General features: G+C 39.4%; 2 protein-coding genes across 3 annotated transcripts in view; one reads left to right on the top strand and one right to left on the bottom strand.

The window, feature by feature from the left end:
• The first annotated feature begins 5,055 nt into the window (after nt 1-5,055).
• On the top strand, nt 5,056-12,114 carry LOC112253752 (grancalcin). Of its 2 annotated transcripts, none has more exons than XM_024425727.2 (8): nt 5,056-5,213; nt 8,219-8,401; nt 8,941-9,010; nt 9,208-9,251; nt 9,949-10,096; nt 10,483-10,596; nt 10,923-10,981; nt 11,248-12,114. In XM_024425727.2, exons 1-8 carry the CDS (start codon nt 5,190-5,192, stop codon nt 11,272-11,274), a joined length of 669 nt encoding a protein of 222 aa, XP_024281495.1. In that variant the 5' UTR covers nt 5,056-5,189; the 3' UTR covers nt 11,275-12,114. The 2 variants fall into 2 exon arrangements, with proteins under 2 accessions (XP_024281495.1, XP_024281494.1); XM_024425726.2 differs by lacking the exon at nt 5,056-5,213 and adding an exon at nt 5,281-5,435.
• A 71-nt stretch (nt 12,115-12,185) lies between these two features.
• Nucleotides 12,186-17,268, bottom strand: part of LOC112253751 (potassium voltage-gated channel subfamily H member 7-like) — a 71,083-nt gene continuing 66,000 nt past the window's right edge. The window contains exons 16-17 of the mRNA XM_042323967.1: nt 16,200-16,398; nt 12,186-15,411 (exon numbers count right to left, since the gene is read on the bottom strand). Coding sequence (XP_042179901.1) covers nt 15,130-15,411; nt 16,200-16,398 — 481 coding nt within the window. The 3' untranslated portion in view covers nt 12,186-15,129. The remainder of the gene's footprint in view (nt 15,412-16,199; nt 16,399-17,268) is intronic.

Raw genomic sequence — 17,268 nt, 5'->3', positions numbered from 1 at the left:
CATTTGTGCTGTTTCAGCCATTATTATGAGCCATCCTCCCCTCAGCAGCCTTCACTGACTGTGATAGTTTATCAGTAGGCTAGGATTGAAAGAATGAAAAAGTGTAGTAACTACCGACATACAGTTGTAAAATGTCTACTGGTGGTGTCTACTGTCTAATCAATGTCTACTGGTGGTGTCTACTGTCTAATCAATGTCTACTGGTGGTGTCTACTGTCTAACAAATGTCTACTGGGGGTGTCTAATGTCTAATCAATGTCTACTGGTGGTGTCTACTGTCTAATCAATGTCTACTGGTAGTGTCTACTGTCTAACAAATGTCTACTGGTGGTGTCTAATGTCTAATCAATGTCTACTGGTGGTGTCTACTGTCTAATCAATGTCTACTGTCTAATCAATGTCTACTCGTTGTGTCTACTGTCTAATCAATGTCTACTGGTGGTGTCTACTGTCTAATCAATGTCTACTGTCTAATCAATGTCTACTGGTAGTGTCTACTGTCTAATCAATGTCTACTGGTGGTGTCTACTGTCTAATCAATGTCTACTGGTGGTGTCTACTGTCTAATCAATGTCTACTGTCTAATCAATGTCTACTGGTAGTGTCTACTGTCTAATCTATGTCTACTGGTGGTGTCTACTGTCTAATCAATGTCTACTGCCTAATCAATGTCTACTGGTGGTGTCCACTTTCTAATCAATGTCTACTGGTGGTGTCTACTGTCTAATCAATGTCTACTGGTTGTGTCTACTGTCTAATCAATGTCTACTGTCTAATCAATGTCTACTGTCTAATCAATGTCTACTGGTGGTGTCTACTGTCTAATCAATGTCTACTGGTTGTGTCTACTGTCTAATCAATGTCTACTGGTTGTGTCTACTGTCTAATCTAAATGTCTACTGGTGGTGTCTACTGTCTAATCAATGTCTACTGGTTGTGTCTACTGTCTAATCAATGTCTACTGTCTAATCAATGTCTACTGTCTAATCAATGTTTACTGGTGGTGTCTACTGTCTAATCAATGTCTACTGGTTGTGTCTACTGTCTAATCAATGTCTGCTGGTGGTGTCTACTGTTTAATCAATATCTACTGTCTAATCAATGTTTGCTGGTGGTGTCTACTGTCTAATCAATGTCTACTGGTAGTGTCTACTGTCTAATCAATGTCTACTGGTAGTGTCTACTGTCTAATCAATGTCTACTGTCTAATCAATGTCTACTGGTTGTGTCTACTGTCTAAGCAATGTCTACTGTCTAATCAATGTCTACTGTCTAATCAATGTCTACTGGTGGTGTCTACTGTCTAATCAATGTCTACTGGTGGTGTCTACTGTCTAATCAATGTCTACTGGTTGTGTCTACTGTCTAATCAATGTCTACTGTCTAATCAATGTCTACTGTCTAATCAATGTCTACTGGTGGTGTCTACTGTCTAATCAATGTCTACTGGTTGTGTCTACTGTCTAATCAATGTCTACTGGTGGTGTCTACTGTCTAATCAATGTCTACTGGTTGTGTCTACTGTCTAATCAATGTCTACTGTCTAATCAATGTCTACTGGTTGTGTCTCAAATCAAATCAAATCAAATCAAATTTTATTTGTCACATACACATGGTTAGCAGATGTTAATGCGAGTGTAGCGAAATGCTTGTGCTTCTAGTTCCGACAATGCAGTAATAAAAAGCAAGTAATCTAACTAACAATTCCAAAAAAAACTACTGTCTTATACACAGTGTAAGGGGATAAAGAATATGTACATAAGGATATATGAATGAGTGATGGTACAGAGCAGCATAGGCAAGATACAGTAGATGATATCGAGTACAGTATATACATATGAGATAAGTATGTAAACCAAGTGGCATAGTTAAAGTGGCTAGTGATACATGTATTACATAAGGATGCAGTCGATGATATAGAGTACAGTATCAACGTATGCATATGAGATGAACAATGTAGGGTAAGTAACATTATATAAGGTAGCATTGTTTAAAGTGGCTAGTGATATATTTACATCATTTCCCATCAATTCCCATGATTAAAGTGGCTGGAGTAGAGTCAGTGTCATTGACAGTGTGTTGGCAGTAGCCACTCAATGTTAGTGGTGGCTGTTTAACAGTCTGATGGCCTTGAGATAGAAGCTGTTTTTCAGTCTCTCGGTCCCAGCTTTGATGCACCTGTACTGACCTCGCCTTCTGGATGACAGCGGGGTGAACAGGCAGTGGCTCGGGTGGTTGATGTCCTTGATGATCTTTATGGCCTTCCTGTAGCATCGGGTGGTGTAGGTGTCTACTGTCTAATCAATCAATGTCTACTGTCTAATCAATGTTTACTGGTGGTGTCTACTGTCTAATCAATGTCTACTGGTTGTGTCTACTGTCTAATCAATGTCTGCTGGTGGTGTCTACTGTTTAATCAATATCTACTGTCTAATCAATGTTTGCTGGTGGTGTCTACTGTCTAATCAATGTCTACTGGTAGTGTCTACTGTCTAATCAATGTCTACTGGTAGTGTCTACTGTCTAATCAATGTCTACTGGTAGTGTCTACTGTCTAATCAATGTCTACTGTCTAATCAATGTCTACTGGTTGTGTCTACTGTCTAAGCAATGTCTACTGGTTGTGTCTACTGTCTAAGCAATGTCTACTGTCTAATCAATGTCTACTGGTGGTGTCTATTGTCTAATAAATGTCTACTGGTTGTGTCTACTGTCTAATCAATGTCTACTGGTGGTGTCTACTGTCTAATCAATGTCTACTGGTTGTGTCTACTGTCTAAGCAATGTCTACTGGTGGTGTCTACTGTTTAATCAATGTCTACTGGTGGTGTCTATTGTCTAATAAATGTCTACTGGTTGTGTCTACTGTCTAATAAATGTCTACTGGTGGTGTCTATTGTCTAATAAATGTCTACTGTCTAATAAATGTCTACTAGTGGTGTCTACTGTCTAATCAATGTCTACTGGTGGTGTCTACTGTTTAATCAATGTCTACTGTCTAATAAATGTCTCCTGGTGGTGTCTACTGTCTAATCAATGTTACCTGGTGGTGTCTATTCAATGTCTACTCGTAGTGACTACTGTCTAGTGCATTTGGAATGTATTCAGACCCCTTGACTTTTCCACATCTTGTTATGTTACATCCTTATTCTAAAATGGATTCAATTGCCCCCCCCATCAATCTACACACACAATACCCCATAATGACAAAGCAAAAATGCATTAAATGTTTCACTCCCTGAACTTGCTTCCCGACTCCCAGCGCACACGTTACAAAACATCACATTTACGTAAGTATTAAGACCCTTTACTCAGTACTTTGTTAAAGCCCCTTTGACAGCGATTACATCCACGAGTCTACTTGGGTATCATATCAAATGTATTTATAAAGCCTTTTTTTACATCAGCTGATATCACAAAGTGCTATGCAGAAACTCAGCCTAAAACCCCAAACAGCAAGCAATGCAGATGTAGAAGCACAGTGGCTAGGAAAAACTCCCTTGAAAGGCAGGAACTTAGGAAGAAACCTAGAGAGGAACCAGGCTCTGAGGGGTGGCCAGTCCTCTTCTGGCTGTGCCGGGTTGAGATTATAACAGTACATGGCCAAGATGTTCAAACGTTCATAGATGACCAGCAAGGTCAAATAATAATCACAGTGGTTGTAGAGGGTGCAACAGGTCAGCACCTCAGGAGTAAATTTCAGTTGGCTTTTCATAGCCGAGCATTCAGTAAGAGACAGCAGGTACGGTAGAAAGAGAGAGTCGAAAACAGCAGGGTAGCACGTCTGATCACACCAGGGTAAGCCTACACGAAACACAGCCCTTATTTTAAGTATTTTAAAAATCCCCTATGTGAAAAATTAATGGTGGAAAAACGATTGGAATTTTTTTTGTTTGACCGCTAGGGTTTATGGGTATTCAGACTCATACTGTGGTACTCTATAGTCTGTGAGTCTGTGTAAGCCTCTATATGTTGGCATGTCTGATACCTGTAGAAATGCTTTAAAAATGGACTATGCCGAAATCGCTCTACCATTTCCTTGTTGCAAAAGTTCTAATAGCGTGCCTAATTTCAGTTTATGTGACAAAACACCCAAGTATAGTGTAAATGATCATTGTACCATCTAAACCGCTAAACAAAAAATATTATATTTTCTGCTGTTTCAAGCTGGTTTACAAAAACGAAAGTAAAAGATGCAAAAACAAACGTAAGCACGGGAAGCATAGAACAGCGCACATAGAAGATATCTACCGTTTCTTAGACTTGCTTTCAATGAGCATAACAGACCTATAACTCACATCTCTATGTGAATTTGGTCAGGTCGCCTAAAAAGTTACATATTGCATGCATATTGCATGTGTTTTATTCTAGTCAAATGTGTTGTTGTACTATTATGTTTTTGTGATACAATTTTCTCAAAAGTAATCTCTTGTGAGGATTGTCAATTTTGAAGTGTGAAGCTTCTGGTTTTGGTAGCCTAATGAAATGGCCTTTAAAGCTGCATCTTGGGTACCCTCTTGTGGTGACTATTGACTATTGTGTGAAGAAGATAGTGGTATTTTTTAGTCTGTGTAGTTCTTATTGGTGAATGTAAATGCTTATTCATTATAGGCCAGTCAGCCCTTGTACATTTTAGATCCGATTATTGTGCAGGAAAAATATAAATATCTGATAGCTTTTCCTATTTTTACTTGCCTTAATCAAGACAACCTCACAATCTTAATTTCATTTATTGGATGTTGAAATAATACAGCATTATTGGCTTCAATAAGACTATGTTTAACTCTATCAAGGTCTATTTCTGAGTGATGCTTGGTTGGAGCCGGTGAACAAGAACATTCCTATTTGGATGACTTATATTCTATTCTATTTCTATTTTTATATTCTATTCTATTTTAATTTACAAATTCGATTTTTGGTCTTAATTTAGGGTTAGGGTTATGCATAAGGTTAGCAGTGTGGTTAAGATTAAGTTATAAAAGGTATAAAATCACATTTTAAGAAGATAATTGTAGAAATGGGCGGTTTATATATTGTGGCTGTAGTAACTAGTGACGACCGGAAATGATGTACACGTTACGTTGTTGCAGTGCATTTCAAGTAACGAGTTCGGTTTTGGTTTACATTTACTGACATCGAAACATTTCAGTGCATCGAATTGTTTTGTGGCAATTCTTTATAGTGTACAAATGGCTTATCCAGGATATGGCGGGGTGAGTAAACGCTTCATGTGTTATTTTACCTGGTGTTACAGTAGTCGACATACATCAGGAGTTTGGCCTATTCCATTTCCGATATGGGGAGTGCTCAGATAAGACCCCTAAAATGTATTCGGTTTTGGTTTACATTTACTGACATCGAAACATTTCAGTGCATCGAATCGTTTTGTGGCAATTCTTTATAGTGTACAAATGGCTTATCCAGGATATGGCGGGGTGAGTAAACGCTTCATGTGTTATTTTCCCTGGTGTTACAGTAGTCTACATAAATCAGGAGTTTGGCCTATTCCATTTCCGATATGGGGAGTGCTCAGATAAGACCCCTAAAATGTATCTTTGTTATGATGATACATTGGAACACGGTCAGTTGTAAGTGCAATCGTTTCTAAGTATCGACATTAAAAGGTTTCGCATCGTTCTAGGCACAGTCATTTTGTCAAGTAGCTGTTAGGCTACATCTTGATTGTGACAGAAAAGTAGATTTTGCCCTCAGTTTTAGTTACCTAGTTTAGTTCCAGTTTTCATAAATAGTTTTTGACCACTCGATGAACTCGGAGGGGACTGTGGATCTGTCTCCCTGTACGTTCGTACATTAGTCACACACGATATCTCTGACAGCTTTGGGTCGATTTTGATTAAACTTGGCTGAATTAATCGTCTTGTCATTGTGATCCGGGAATTTACAAAATTGCACGGATTGGCCCAATGTGGGAGCTTATGTAATTAACTGAAATGTGTATTTCTCAATTTGCCCAAGGGTGGCACTGCATCATTCTTGGGGGAGGACATGTTTACTTTTGCTTAGTTTATTTTTGAGTAATGTTAACAATTGACAAAATACCAGCTGGCAAAATTCAGTCTTTAGAAGCACTTAATGCTGTATTTTCAAATCACCCCATGTAAATGCACTAAGTAGGTGGCTATTTAGGCTACTGTAACTAGTTAGCCTATCTGTAGTTAGTAGCCTAGTCTTGGCTACATACACTGTTTCAACCCCTCTAGCATGGCCCACAGCTCAACCTCTCAACCGCTGTCATGGTCACTGCATTGACCTAGGATATATGTCCACACCTACAGTAGCCCCTGAGAACCCAAGTGGGGCTGGGCTTATACCCAGATCTTGAGTCTGGGACTCAATTGAACATATGGACTTCAGCTGGATCAATTAACTACAATCCCAATGCTCTGTTTTTAACATTTAGAAACATTATAATCATTGCTTGCAATACAGTTTTGGAAACCTTTGGAACTTTCACATCGGGAGAAAGAGTCTTTCAAATCCATAAGATACACTTACTGTATGCAGTTATGCAATGTTTTACCAAACAGAATTTTCATAAACACAGCCCTCAGCTGAGGTACAAAACTTCCTCCCTAGTTATGCTCCATTGCAGATTTTTGAAGTGGAAATTGGAGGTGAGGAAGTGTCATCTCGGTTGGAGTCGGTGTTCTTGAAAATACAGTCGGGTGAAATGTTCCTAAACTGCGTACCGTAAGTGTATATTTTGTATATGACATTTTTTCTCACTTATATGAAAGTTAAGTTCCAAATGTTTACAAAACTGTCACGTGCGAGGTGTATTTGCATTTAGACAGAACATTTGGGCAGTGTTGGAGCGCCGGGCGCTTTCCGCACAAGTTGAAAGGGGAATTCCAGTGGCGGAATGGAGTTGGAGTCATGGTCTCGTCCACAACCTGCTTATATTGTCAGTGCAAATATCCCCTCACTACATTTAGAAATAGGTCCACAACCTGCTAATATTGACAGTGAAAATATTTTGAAATGGGGAAACTGGAATTTATGCACATCACTCAATGATAATCAATCACCTGACTATATCGTTTAAGAATGACTACTGATGAAGATGTCCTGTCCAAACGTCAGTAATAGTACACCTGTTTGCTTCCCACCAAGGCATCAGGCCTTAGTGTAAGAACGTCTACAGTGCCTTCAGAAGGTATTCATGCTCCTTGATTTATTCCACATTTTGGTGTTATGGCCTGAATTCAAAATGGATTAAATTATACATGTGTTCATCAATCTACACTCAATACACCATAACGACAAAGTAAAAACATTTACATAAGTATTCGCACCCGAGTCAATACTTTGTAGAAGCACCTTTGGTGGCGATAACAGCTGTGAGTCTTTTTGGGTAAGCCTCTAAGAGCTTTGCACAGCAGGATTGTAAAATATTTGCCCATTATTCTTTACAAAAAAAATATTCAAGCTCTGTCAAGTTGTTCATTGCTAGACAGCCATTTTCTTGCCTTGCCATAGATTTTCAAGCTGATTTTTAGGTCAATACAGTAACTAGGCCACTCAGGAACATTAAATGTCATCTTGGTAAGTAACTTCAGTGTAGATTTGGCCTTGTATTAGGTTATTGTCCTGCTGCATGGTGAATTTGCCTCACCTCCCAGTGTTGGAAAGCAGATATCTTTACACATCTACTGATTCGTGCCATTCTTTGTGAAGCATTTAAAAACGTCCCTGGTCTTTGTTGTTGAATATGTGCTTGAAATTCATTACTCAATTGAGGGACCTTACCGATACTTTTATGTGTGGGGTACAGATATGGGGTAGTTAACCACTATTATTGAACACGGAATGAGTCAATGCAACTTGTGATTTAAAAAAAAAAATTTAAGCACATTTTTACTTCTGAACTTACTTAGGCTTGCCATAACAAAGGTGTTGAATACCTATTGACTCAAGACATTTCAGCTTCACATTTTTTTATTCATTTCAAACATTTTCTACAAACAAAATTCCACTTTGTCATTAAGGGGTATTGTGTGTTGGATCAGTGACACGAAATCTCAATTGAATCAATGTTAAATTCAGACTAACACAAAAAATGTGGGAAAAGTATATTGTGAAGGCACCGTATATAGCTGCTTGTTTGTTGAGTGCTACAATCTATTGAATTAGTCCTTTTTGGGAAGTTTTCCTTAAGCCCTGTTACTTGATGACTGTACTCTCCTGTTCCTGTCAGTATGGAGGACCAATGCAAGGCATGCAACTCCAGGGTATGCCCATGCAGGGTGGACCCATGGGAGGCCCACCCCAGGCAGGCTACCCCCAGAATGGTGGAGGCTACCCTGGGACCTTTTCTGCTCCTCCTCAGCAGCCTGTTAATGACCCCATGTGGGGGTACTTTACTACCATAGCAGGACAGGTGAGTGATCAATGCTTTTCATTTAAATTCATGATCATGGGTACAGTAAATATTCCTCTTTGGATAGAATGCAACATTTACTGGCGTCCCGAGTGGCGCAGCGGTCTAAGGCACTGCATCGCATTGCTTGGCGCTGTAGCAACTCCTTTTGGCAGGCCGGGCGCCTGCAGGCTGACTTCCTCCGACACATTGGTGCAGCTGGCTTCCTGGTTAAGCGGGCGAGTGTTAAGAAGCACGGCTTGGCCGGTCATGTTTCGGAGGACTCATGACTCGACCTTCGCCTCTCCCTAGTCCATTGGGGAGTTGCAGTGACGAGACGAGTTCGCAATTTGATATCATGAGAAAAAGGGGGTAAAATACAACGACAACAAAAAGAATGCAACATTACTGGTACATGCAGGGTGATGTCATGGTTACACCACAAAGTGATCTCAAGACATTCAAGTCTTTTTTTTTTTACATTTTAAAATTAAATTCATTGCATAGTAATGATAAGTTGTTGCTGGAGAGTAATCTTACAGGGATATTCCTCTGTGCAGGATGGTGAGATTGATGCAGAGGAGCTTCAGAGGTGTCTTACACAGACTGGTATCAGTGGCACCTATACTCGTAAGTTCACACCCAGTCCCATGATCAAGGTTCACTTTGTGGTTCATAAATGATTAGATTATGTTGTGTGTGTTTTATGATTTTAGTATCCCGCGTTAATATAGTCTTTACAAAGATTTTTCACTGGTTTTCTGTTTGGTATTGTCATTTTATGTTTGTTTTTTCATTGTGTGATCATGGTTTCTCTTCTCCAACAGCCTTCAGTTTGGAGACATGTAGAATCATGATCGCAATGCTGGATGTATCCTTTCTATATCAATGAATCTCTTGGACTGGGCCTCTGTCCAGTGTCATTGAAGTTTGTTTGGTATTGCACTTTGCTTCTTTGACTTGCTGGTGAAAAATGAATAGCAGTCATAAATGTTAATGAACTAATAAACCTAATGTGTCAGTGCCGAGTTCATCCTTCTCTTTTAACAGGTGAGAAAGCTTTGAGCAGGAGGTAGTTTGGGATGATTCATTTTAATTCCCCTAAATTACTTCCTGGCTGCAGTATATTTCACACTTATGCAAGGCCTAGTCTACTGGGTCCCATTCAGTATGCATTTGCCAATGAATTTGCAAGATAGAACTAGCCTCATGCTCTAGTTGCGTCATGCCTGTAGCTCCATTTTTTTCAGAGCAAGTCCTGTTTCTCTCTGAACATGTTCATGCTTCTTATGTAGAGTAATAGACTTTACGACAAGGATGTACAACAGTCAGCATTTGCAGTTTGGGATGTTCTATTTAATGTATTTTCAGATTAAGCACATGATGCAACGTGTAAGTTGGCTGTATTGAGACAGAATGTTACTTATTGAATTGATTTAGTCGCAGAAAGGTCAAGTTCTCCCACATTTAACACAACTCATCATATCCTTTGTGAGACCAGTTCACATGGCCGTTTTTAGTTTCTTACCTAACGAACAAAGTTAACCCTTTAACTAACCTCCCACCAGAGAGACATGACCGGAAAGCTGGGCTTCATTGAGTTCAAGGAGCTGTTTGCTGCCCTGAGTAGCTGGAAGCAGAACTTCATGATGTTCGACCAGGACCGGAGTGGCACGGTGGAACCCCATGAGATGACCCAGTCCATCTCCGCTATGGGTGAGTCAGTGCTCTGCCAGGCTAATGATATGGGGCAGTCCATTCTGATAGGATGACGACATGGAATAGTCCATTCTGCCATCCAAAGAGGGGCAGCGTTCCAGTGCCTGGTACAGATGCAGCATCTGAAAGGGGTTGGGAGGTTTGACTTCTTTAAATGATTTAAACCATTGATAGACTCCTACAATAATTATAATTTTGTTGTAGCTGGAGATAATTGCAAGGTATTGGTCCGTGAGTCCCTTCTTGATGCAAAGTAGATGGACAATAGGCAAAGGCTGGTCTTTATGATCATTGTCAACTAAATGCAGTGGTCACTATGGATGAATCCTAATACTATGTTGGCTTATGACTAATTGAATGCATGCTGTGATCTCTTACTACAGGCTACAGGATCAGCCCACAAGCTCTGAACGCTGTCATCAAACGCTACAGCAAGGCTGGCCGGATCTACTTTGATGACTATGTGGCATGTGCTGTGAAGCTTCGCGCCCTCACAGGTAAGATGCTGACTTGGAGGCTGCCAATTAAGATGTTTAACTTCAGTTTTTTATTTTTATTGATCAGCATTTCACATTTCCTCACAATCCAGAGCTATGGATTTCGTTATAAAATCAAATCAATTCTGTCATTCATTGAACTTTTACTCATTCCAATCTATTATCTTTTGAGGTGTAATTTGTCTTGTTTTGTCCTGGTCTCTTTTATGTATGTACATTCATAGGCTCATTAACACAGTGAGTGTCTCGCTAGGCTATTGTTGTCCAATGAATGGCATTCAAATTTCACCACAGTACACCTACATCTTTACTATGCGTCTCCACAGAGAGCTTCAGGAGGAGAGACCAGATGCAGCAGGGGGCTGTCAACTTCCAATACGATGACGTAAGTGTGCAATTCAGGGCCGTGTTCAGTAGGCACAATACGGAAGAAAACACTTTGAAACGGGGAGGTACTATCTGAACACGTGTTTTTGGTTTCATTTTGAAACTTTATTATGCCCTGATGAACACATCCCAGTTTCCTCTCTCTCATTCGCCAGCCTGTACTGTGATTCCCAATAGCCTGTCCTGACTTGACTATAGTAATTAGTATAGTAATTAGTAATTACATCGAAATTAGCTAATTTTCTCTTGATTTTCCTCCTGAAGTTTATCCTGTGTACGATGTCCATCTGAGTGGTGTGGTCCGGCCCATCCCGTGCTGGAGTCAGAGTGGGGTGCTTCGACCGGCAGTTTGGGGCTCGCTGACCACTTCCCCTAAATAATGGGAAGGCACCAATCAATATTAGCCAATTGTTCTTAGGTTGAGTCCCATAACCAACTTAAAATGAGGAAGGAGTTTACAACAGAAACTGTTTGCTTGCCATAATGTCTGCCTTTCTTGTACGCTATGCAAGAATGTGCAGATTTGCCAGATCTCATATGGCGTGTTTCTAAATATATCTGCTTGTTGTAAATTCTGTTGCTAAAGGACAGTGGTAGATTTGAATAAAGAAATGGATGGCAAAGCTGTTACTGATCTTTATGATGATGACTTTTGTGCCTCAGATCATACGGTTTCCATATTCTTCCACATCACTGTATATGTTCTGTTTTTATAACCACTATATTGTTTTATAACCACTATATAGGTGTGAACTAGTTTTACATTAAACACATTTTAAAGTATAGGTATATATAATATTTTTATTACAAATATACAGTTGTGCTAGCTTTGCCTTTTGTTTAAGGTAACTATATGCATCTCTTGATTTAAATCAAATGTGGCCTAACATAAACAAATGAATCAAACATTATGGAATTCACAAATATATGAATAACATGCACTGTTATTCCTTTGTGAAGAAAAGCATGCATTCACTACCATTAACAATGACAATGTCTCTAATTTTGTGATTTCATTTGCATAACTCAGGATGAAATATTTATCAGACATGTTAAGTGCTTCATGACTGTTGGGCAATTCATCAGTGATATTGGTGTCATTCACAACACAATAAACTCAGTTTGTAGTCAGTATGTGTTCTGTTTATTCATTTATACAATTGCACAAATGGTTTTCATCAATATATGTACACAATATATTAAATTTCTTTAAGTACAGTATATTCCAGGACAACATTCATATTAGCTGTTAAGTGTTGCATTGTATAAAATACAGTGGCAAACATTTTAAAAAATGCATAAAAACAATTGTGAACAGCACTAGATTTAAAAAGTGACATTTAGCTCTAAAGTACACATTTTATAAATGTTTTCCTGTGCAAGTATCCACTCTATGAAAAGTTCAGTGGGGCCCTCTTCATTGGACACGTCATGTTTCAGCTACTTTGTATCGCGTCTGAGCTCTGGAACGCTTCTACTAGAAACCCCTTAGCGTGTTTCGCCAGTGTTACGTGAGTTTCAGCCCATCTGTGGTGGGTTTTAAAACCGATTGAGTAGTTGTGGCCACTCAACTGGCATTACAATGACATGCAGCGAAGGACCTGTGCCCTCGGGAAAAGGCTTATAGCTGTGTATGGGCGCAACTCATAGGATAGGGCCGGTAAGATCTGACATTAAAAGTAGACTCAGCAATATGTCATATTGCCGAATCTGCCTTTAATTCAAACCTATCTAAGTACTGCTACAAAACATGCATAGCTATAGTATTCCCAATGAATATGACTTCCCTAGATTCCATTTGCTCTGACTACAAAGTTATTTGTATATATGTTAATTGCTACATATGGGAGCATGATATGTGTTCTTCATATTGTATCTGTCACTTCTTGGGCTGATACACAATTGAACCAAAACACTTAAAAAATGATGGAATATTAAGTGTTCTCTTATAGAAACATTGAGCATTTATTACCATTGTTTATCATTTTATAACACCAGCTCTCCCCTTCATGATAAATCACAAACACGTTGTTTTGAAATCTGTTAAAACAAATTGCCAGCAGATGTTGATCCATGCAATACCACACACCTGACTATGTTTGTGTAAAATAAGTCATAACTAAAATGACTTACTTTGCAACATGCAGAATCCGTCCATATTCAATACATTTACATTGCTGAATTGAATGCATATTATTCAGCTGAATAAATGTGTTTAGGCCATTTGTGAAGGCTAATATAGGTTAGTAAAGCTAAGGCTAACGAGGGCTAAGCTGCTAGCTCAGCCTGAATCTCTACGTTGTCGGTTTCTGACACCGTCTCAGCATTGATTTTGTCACTTGGCTAGAAACAGCAATAAAATCAGTTTTCTTGGAATATAAATGGAAGCCCCTAAACATGCATGGAAAGAAGAATTTAAGTTTGTAAAGATTGTGGGGTACAGTACTTATGAAAGGTATTAATTAAAGGTAGACTCAGCGGGTTGACTTCCTGCTTATAGACAACAATCAAATCTGTCAAACTGCTATTGGCTCTTCCTTTGCATGATTGGCAACGGACAATAGTGACTGATTACAATGTGGTAGTTGATTTCTGGAACTTGGATGTTTTTATGATGAAGTCATACTGCTATGTCTACTGTACCTTTACATAATTGGTTACATGTAACTACTCAATAACTCGTTAGGAAAATGAAATAGAATTTGGCCTGATTCCTCTTATTACAATTCAAAAAAGATATCTGAGCAATTCACCTTTAGAGAGTTGCTATTCAATGTAGTTTTCTACATCTGAACATGTAATGTTGCGTTACAACTCCTTTTATACAATGATATGCATTTCGTTAAGTGCTGGCCCTTTCAAGAGAGAAATGATCCTGCACATCGATTACATATCGGAAAAAAAAATCGTTAGTCCACCCTGTTCATGCCCCTGTGTGTGTCATTACAGTAATACAATACCAAAAAAACTATGCATACACTTCCCATCAAATTATTTTTTGACAATATTTTCAATGGTAAAACATATTCAGTGATTCAGGGAGGAAAGTAGCTATATCAAGTGGATAAGTATCCCTTTTTGTAAATTCAAATATACAGTAGAGACCATTTGCATTTTTTTTTTTTTTACAAGAATACAGAACTTGAAATACAGTCCTTTAGTTTCTGTTATAGTTCATGCCATACACACTTTAAAGACCATTTTGACTTTTGGGCTTCTACCTGTGTTCATTTCTAGATTTAATCAAATATGTATATTATTCATATGTGTAAATGAATGTTTTAATGTTGTCGTTATTGCTTTCATGGCCCCATGAAAGAGACATGTGGTGCAAAGTGATCACAAATAAACTCTCCCAGGAATACTTTAGCAGTGTAAGGGATACTTTGTAGAAGAGCTTTCCCAACCATTTAAATCATATTCATTTGCATATCTGTGTATTTATAATCCAATAGAAGATGTATTTTACATAGTGGTTCTTTGTCTCTTATGATCAGATGACTTTTTGAAAGACATGTGGACGGTAGGTACTTAGGCACAGTATATGATGAAATATTATCGTATATCATGTCGGACGTGGAGATTGTTAATTAGCCAAATGCATTACATGGTGTCTGTTTGATAAGGTCATTAACGCGATGAGTTTAAAACCGCACACTTATTTTCAGATTGAAAATGCCTTTGAAAGAGAGTTTCAAGTGGCTTTGTCCCCATCGATTGGGAATAATTATATAACGGATACTCATTACTCTGAAAGCATGCCGACCTCACACCATGACTGTGCAGTGCATGAGATGGTGTTGTGTTTTGAACATGCAACAGAAAACGCTTCCAAAACATGCATTTTTCTCTCTTGGAAGAACAAGCATGTTATAGGTGCCTTTGTGTTGCTGGCAGTGTTACATCTGAAATATGTACATGGTAGATAATTACAGATATTAGTAATATACAGTATAAATACCGCTGTATAAATGTACTATATAACACATCTAAATCAGAGACCGGCAGAAAATATTGGAAAAGGAGTGGAAGAAAGTCGACAGTATTCCTTGCATATACAGTCTCCTTCTAAGACCCTGAGTCAAACTTTGAGAGAAGACCTAGTTTTCCGTAGTGAGAAAGAGGGGCGCAGGTAGGCGAAATGGCCTACTTTCCCAGAATCCCAGGGTCGGATACCGGCCTGTGGAGTCCTGGCGTTTCTGAATTTTCAGGTGATGCGTCGGGGAGCGAGGCTTGTCTGGCGGAGGGGAAGAGGGCACTAGGTTGTTGTTGTTTCTCCGGAGAGTCAATTTTGTTTTGTATGTGTCTGGGCTCTGTGTCCTTCTCTAGCAGTCCCGCCCTGAGGTCCTCTTCTCGGGGCATTTCCATGGGACCCTGGCCTGACATAGATTCTTTGGATTTGTTCAGAGGCTTCTCCGTGTCAGGATTCTGTGAAGCAGTAAGCACAACCTGGTCTCAGAGCAAAATGTATTATATTCAAAACAATCTGTGCCACTCCATTTAGTATGATATGTTACTTTACGTTAGGTTACATTACATTGGCCGACCAATGTAATAACGGCCGTACAATAAAATAATTGCATGACGTATAGTATCCTACGTCTTGATTGCATTTTACCCGTTTAGTATGATATATTATGCTTGACTGCTTTAGTATGATATGCCACGTTAGGTTAGGGGTTAAGGTTTGGGTTAGGAGTTAGGTTATAGGGTTAGGGAAAGGGTTAGTGAACATGCTAATTAGTGGCAAATTCGCTAAAAAGTAGCAAGTAGTTGCTAATTATTTAAAATACAAAAGTTGTCTGTGATGAGGTTTGAATACGCAATATTTAGGTTGCTAGACGTTCCTTTAGTTTTTGTCTTAAGTAATTTACTGTCCGTACCAAACGTAACATATCATGCTAATTTGAGTGTCCCGGATTTACGTTTACTATGTTATGTATAGTCAATGTAATGTACCCTAACATAAAGTAACATATCAAACTAAATGGATGGCATCGATTTTAGTCAAATATAATACGTTTTGTTCTGAGACCAGGCTGGTCAGCAAATAATGTAACCATCCGTCAGTATACAGAACAGACAGTGATAATGCACCTATAGACCAGTATATTGACTGGGGAGTGTAATGTGCCTAGCCAGTATATACAGAGCCATTATGCATAACACAGTATACAGCTCTGAGGGCTAGAGTAGACTTGGCTGGTTCAGTATACCTGAGCCAGTGGTGAAGCAGGGTTGAGGCTGTGTTGAGGCTCTGAGATCCTGATGGCAGAAACAGGCTGCACCCTGATGGCAGGCCTCTGGTACTTTGGGCTGGAGGTGACGATGCTGTAGGCTGGGGGAACCACGGTGCTCTGCCTTTGCAGCAGCTGGAGGATGGCCTTGATGTCTGATGTCATCTGGAACTCCAGCCTGGATGGTGGGTGGGGGGAGTCAGGGAGACAGCATAAGGGGTGGGTCCTAGCTTGCGATCCACATGCGTCACTCACATTTTAAAAATAAATCTGCCACTTACGTCAATGCGTGATTTATGTAAAAGTCTGAGCACCTTAAAATAGGTCCTCAGTGTATTAGCTATGTATTAGCTTAAGCTACTGTTGGTTTCGTTTTATGCATGTGTCTGGGGTTGTATTGGGAGAGCGCAGTCAGTAATACTCAATGCAAACACTAGAGGGAACCCCAACCCATACAATTCAGAGAAGACACTAATGCTGCAAACCTGTCCAAAAGCACATCTTTATCTGTTTCAGATCTTTCCACCCCAAACAAAATGTCATCACAATTTAAATTATCTTTCTATTTTGTGAATGATAATTTCTTGATTTTTCTCAATTTTTGCTTACAACACCTTCAAGGTTTTGAAAAGCTAATATTGAAATATATCACTTTAATGGATTCATTTCCAATGACAAACACACAGACCTGTGTACTGTATCTAGAAACGGCACACCCATACTGCCTTCAGAGCACTGCGGACAGAGAACAAGCCAGTGTTTGTCACAGTTGCTGTTGAGCTGTAAGACAATCTGAGCCGATCAACACCCCCGGCAGGCGTGCTCCAGCTAGATGAGGCAGGGTATTGTGGCCGCCATGTCTGTTGAGTGGCCAGGCGTCTGCCCATTACCTCCCTAAAGCAGGAGAAATGAGAGCGACGTACGCCTGCAAAGAGCCTGAGGTGGCCAGTCTGTAACCGCCACTTCCAGTGGAAGAAGGGATATGGAGAGGGAAGATACAGTAGAGAGAGAGAAAAAGTGAAAGAGAGCATAGGCTATATATAGATGG

Source organism: Oncorhynchus tshawytscha, linkage group LG07 (genome assembly GCF_018296145.1).
Source record: "Oncorhynchus tshawytscha isolate Ot180627B linkage group LG07, Otsh_v2.0, whole genome shotgun sequence".
Classification (NCBI taxonomy): Eukaryota; Metazoa; Chordata; class Actinopteri; order Salmoniformes; family Salmonidae; genus Oncorhynchus; species Oncorhynchus tshawytscha.
The sequence above is the reverse complement of the archived record's forward strand: the minus strand, read 5'-3'. Positions and strand labels throughout refer to the sequence as shown.

What these genes read in the sequence shown, in the direction of transcription:
- LOC112253752 (XM_024425727.2), top strand. Translation starts at nt 5,190, where the DNA reads ATGGCTTATCCAGGATATGGCGGG. An exon ending in CTTATCCAGGATATGGCGGG is followed by an intron (nt 5,214 to 8,218) that starts GTGAGTAAACGC and finishes TGTTCCTGTCAG; the next exon opens with TATGGAGGACCAATGCAAGG. An exon ending in TTACTACCATAGCAGGACAG is followed by an intron (nt 8,402 to 8,940) that starts GTGAGTGATCAA and finishes TCCTCTGTGCAG; the next exon opens with GATGGTGAGATTGATGCAGA.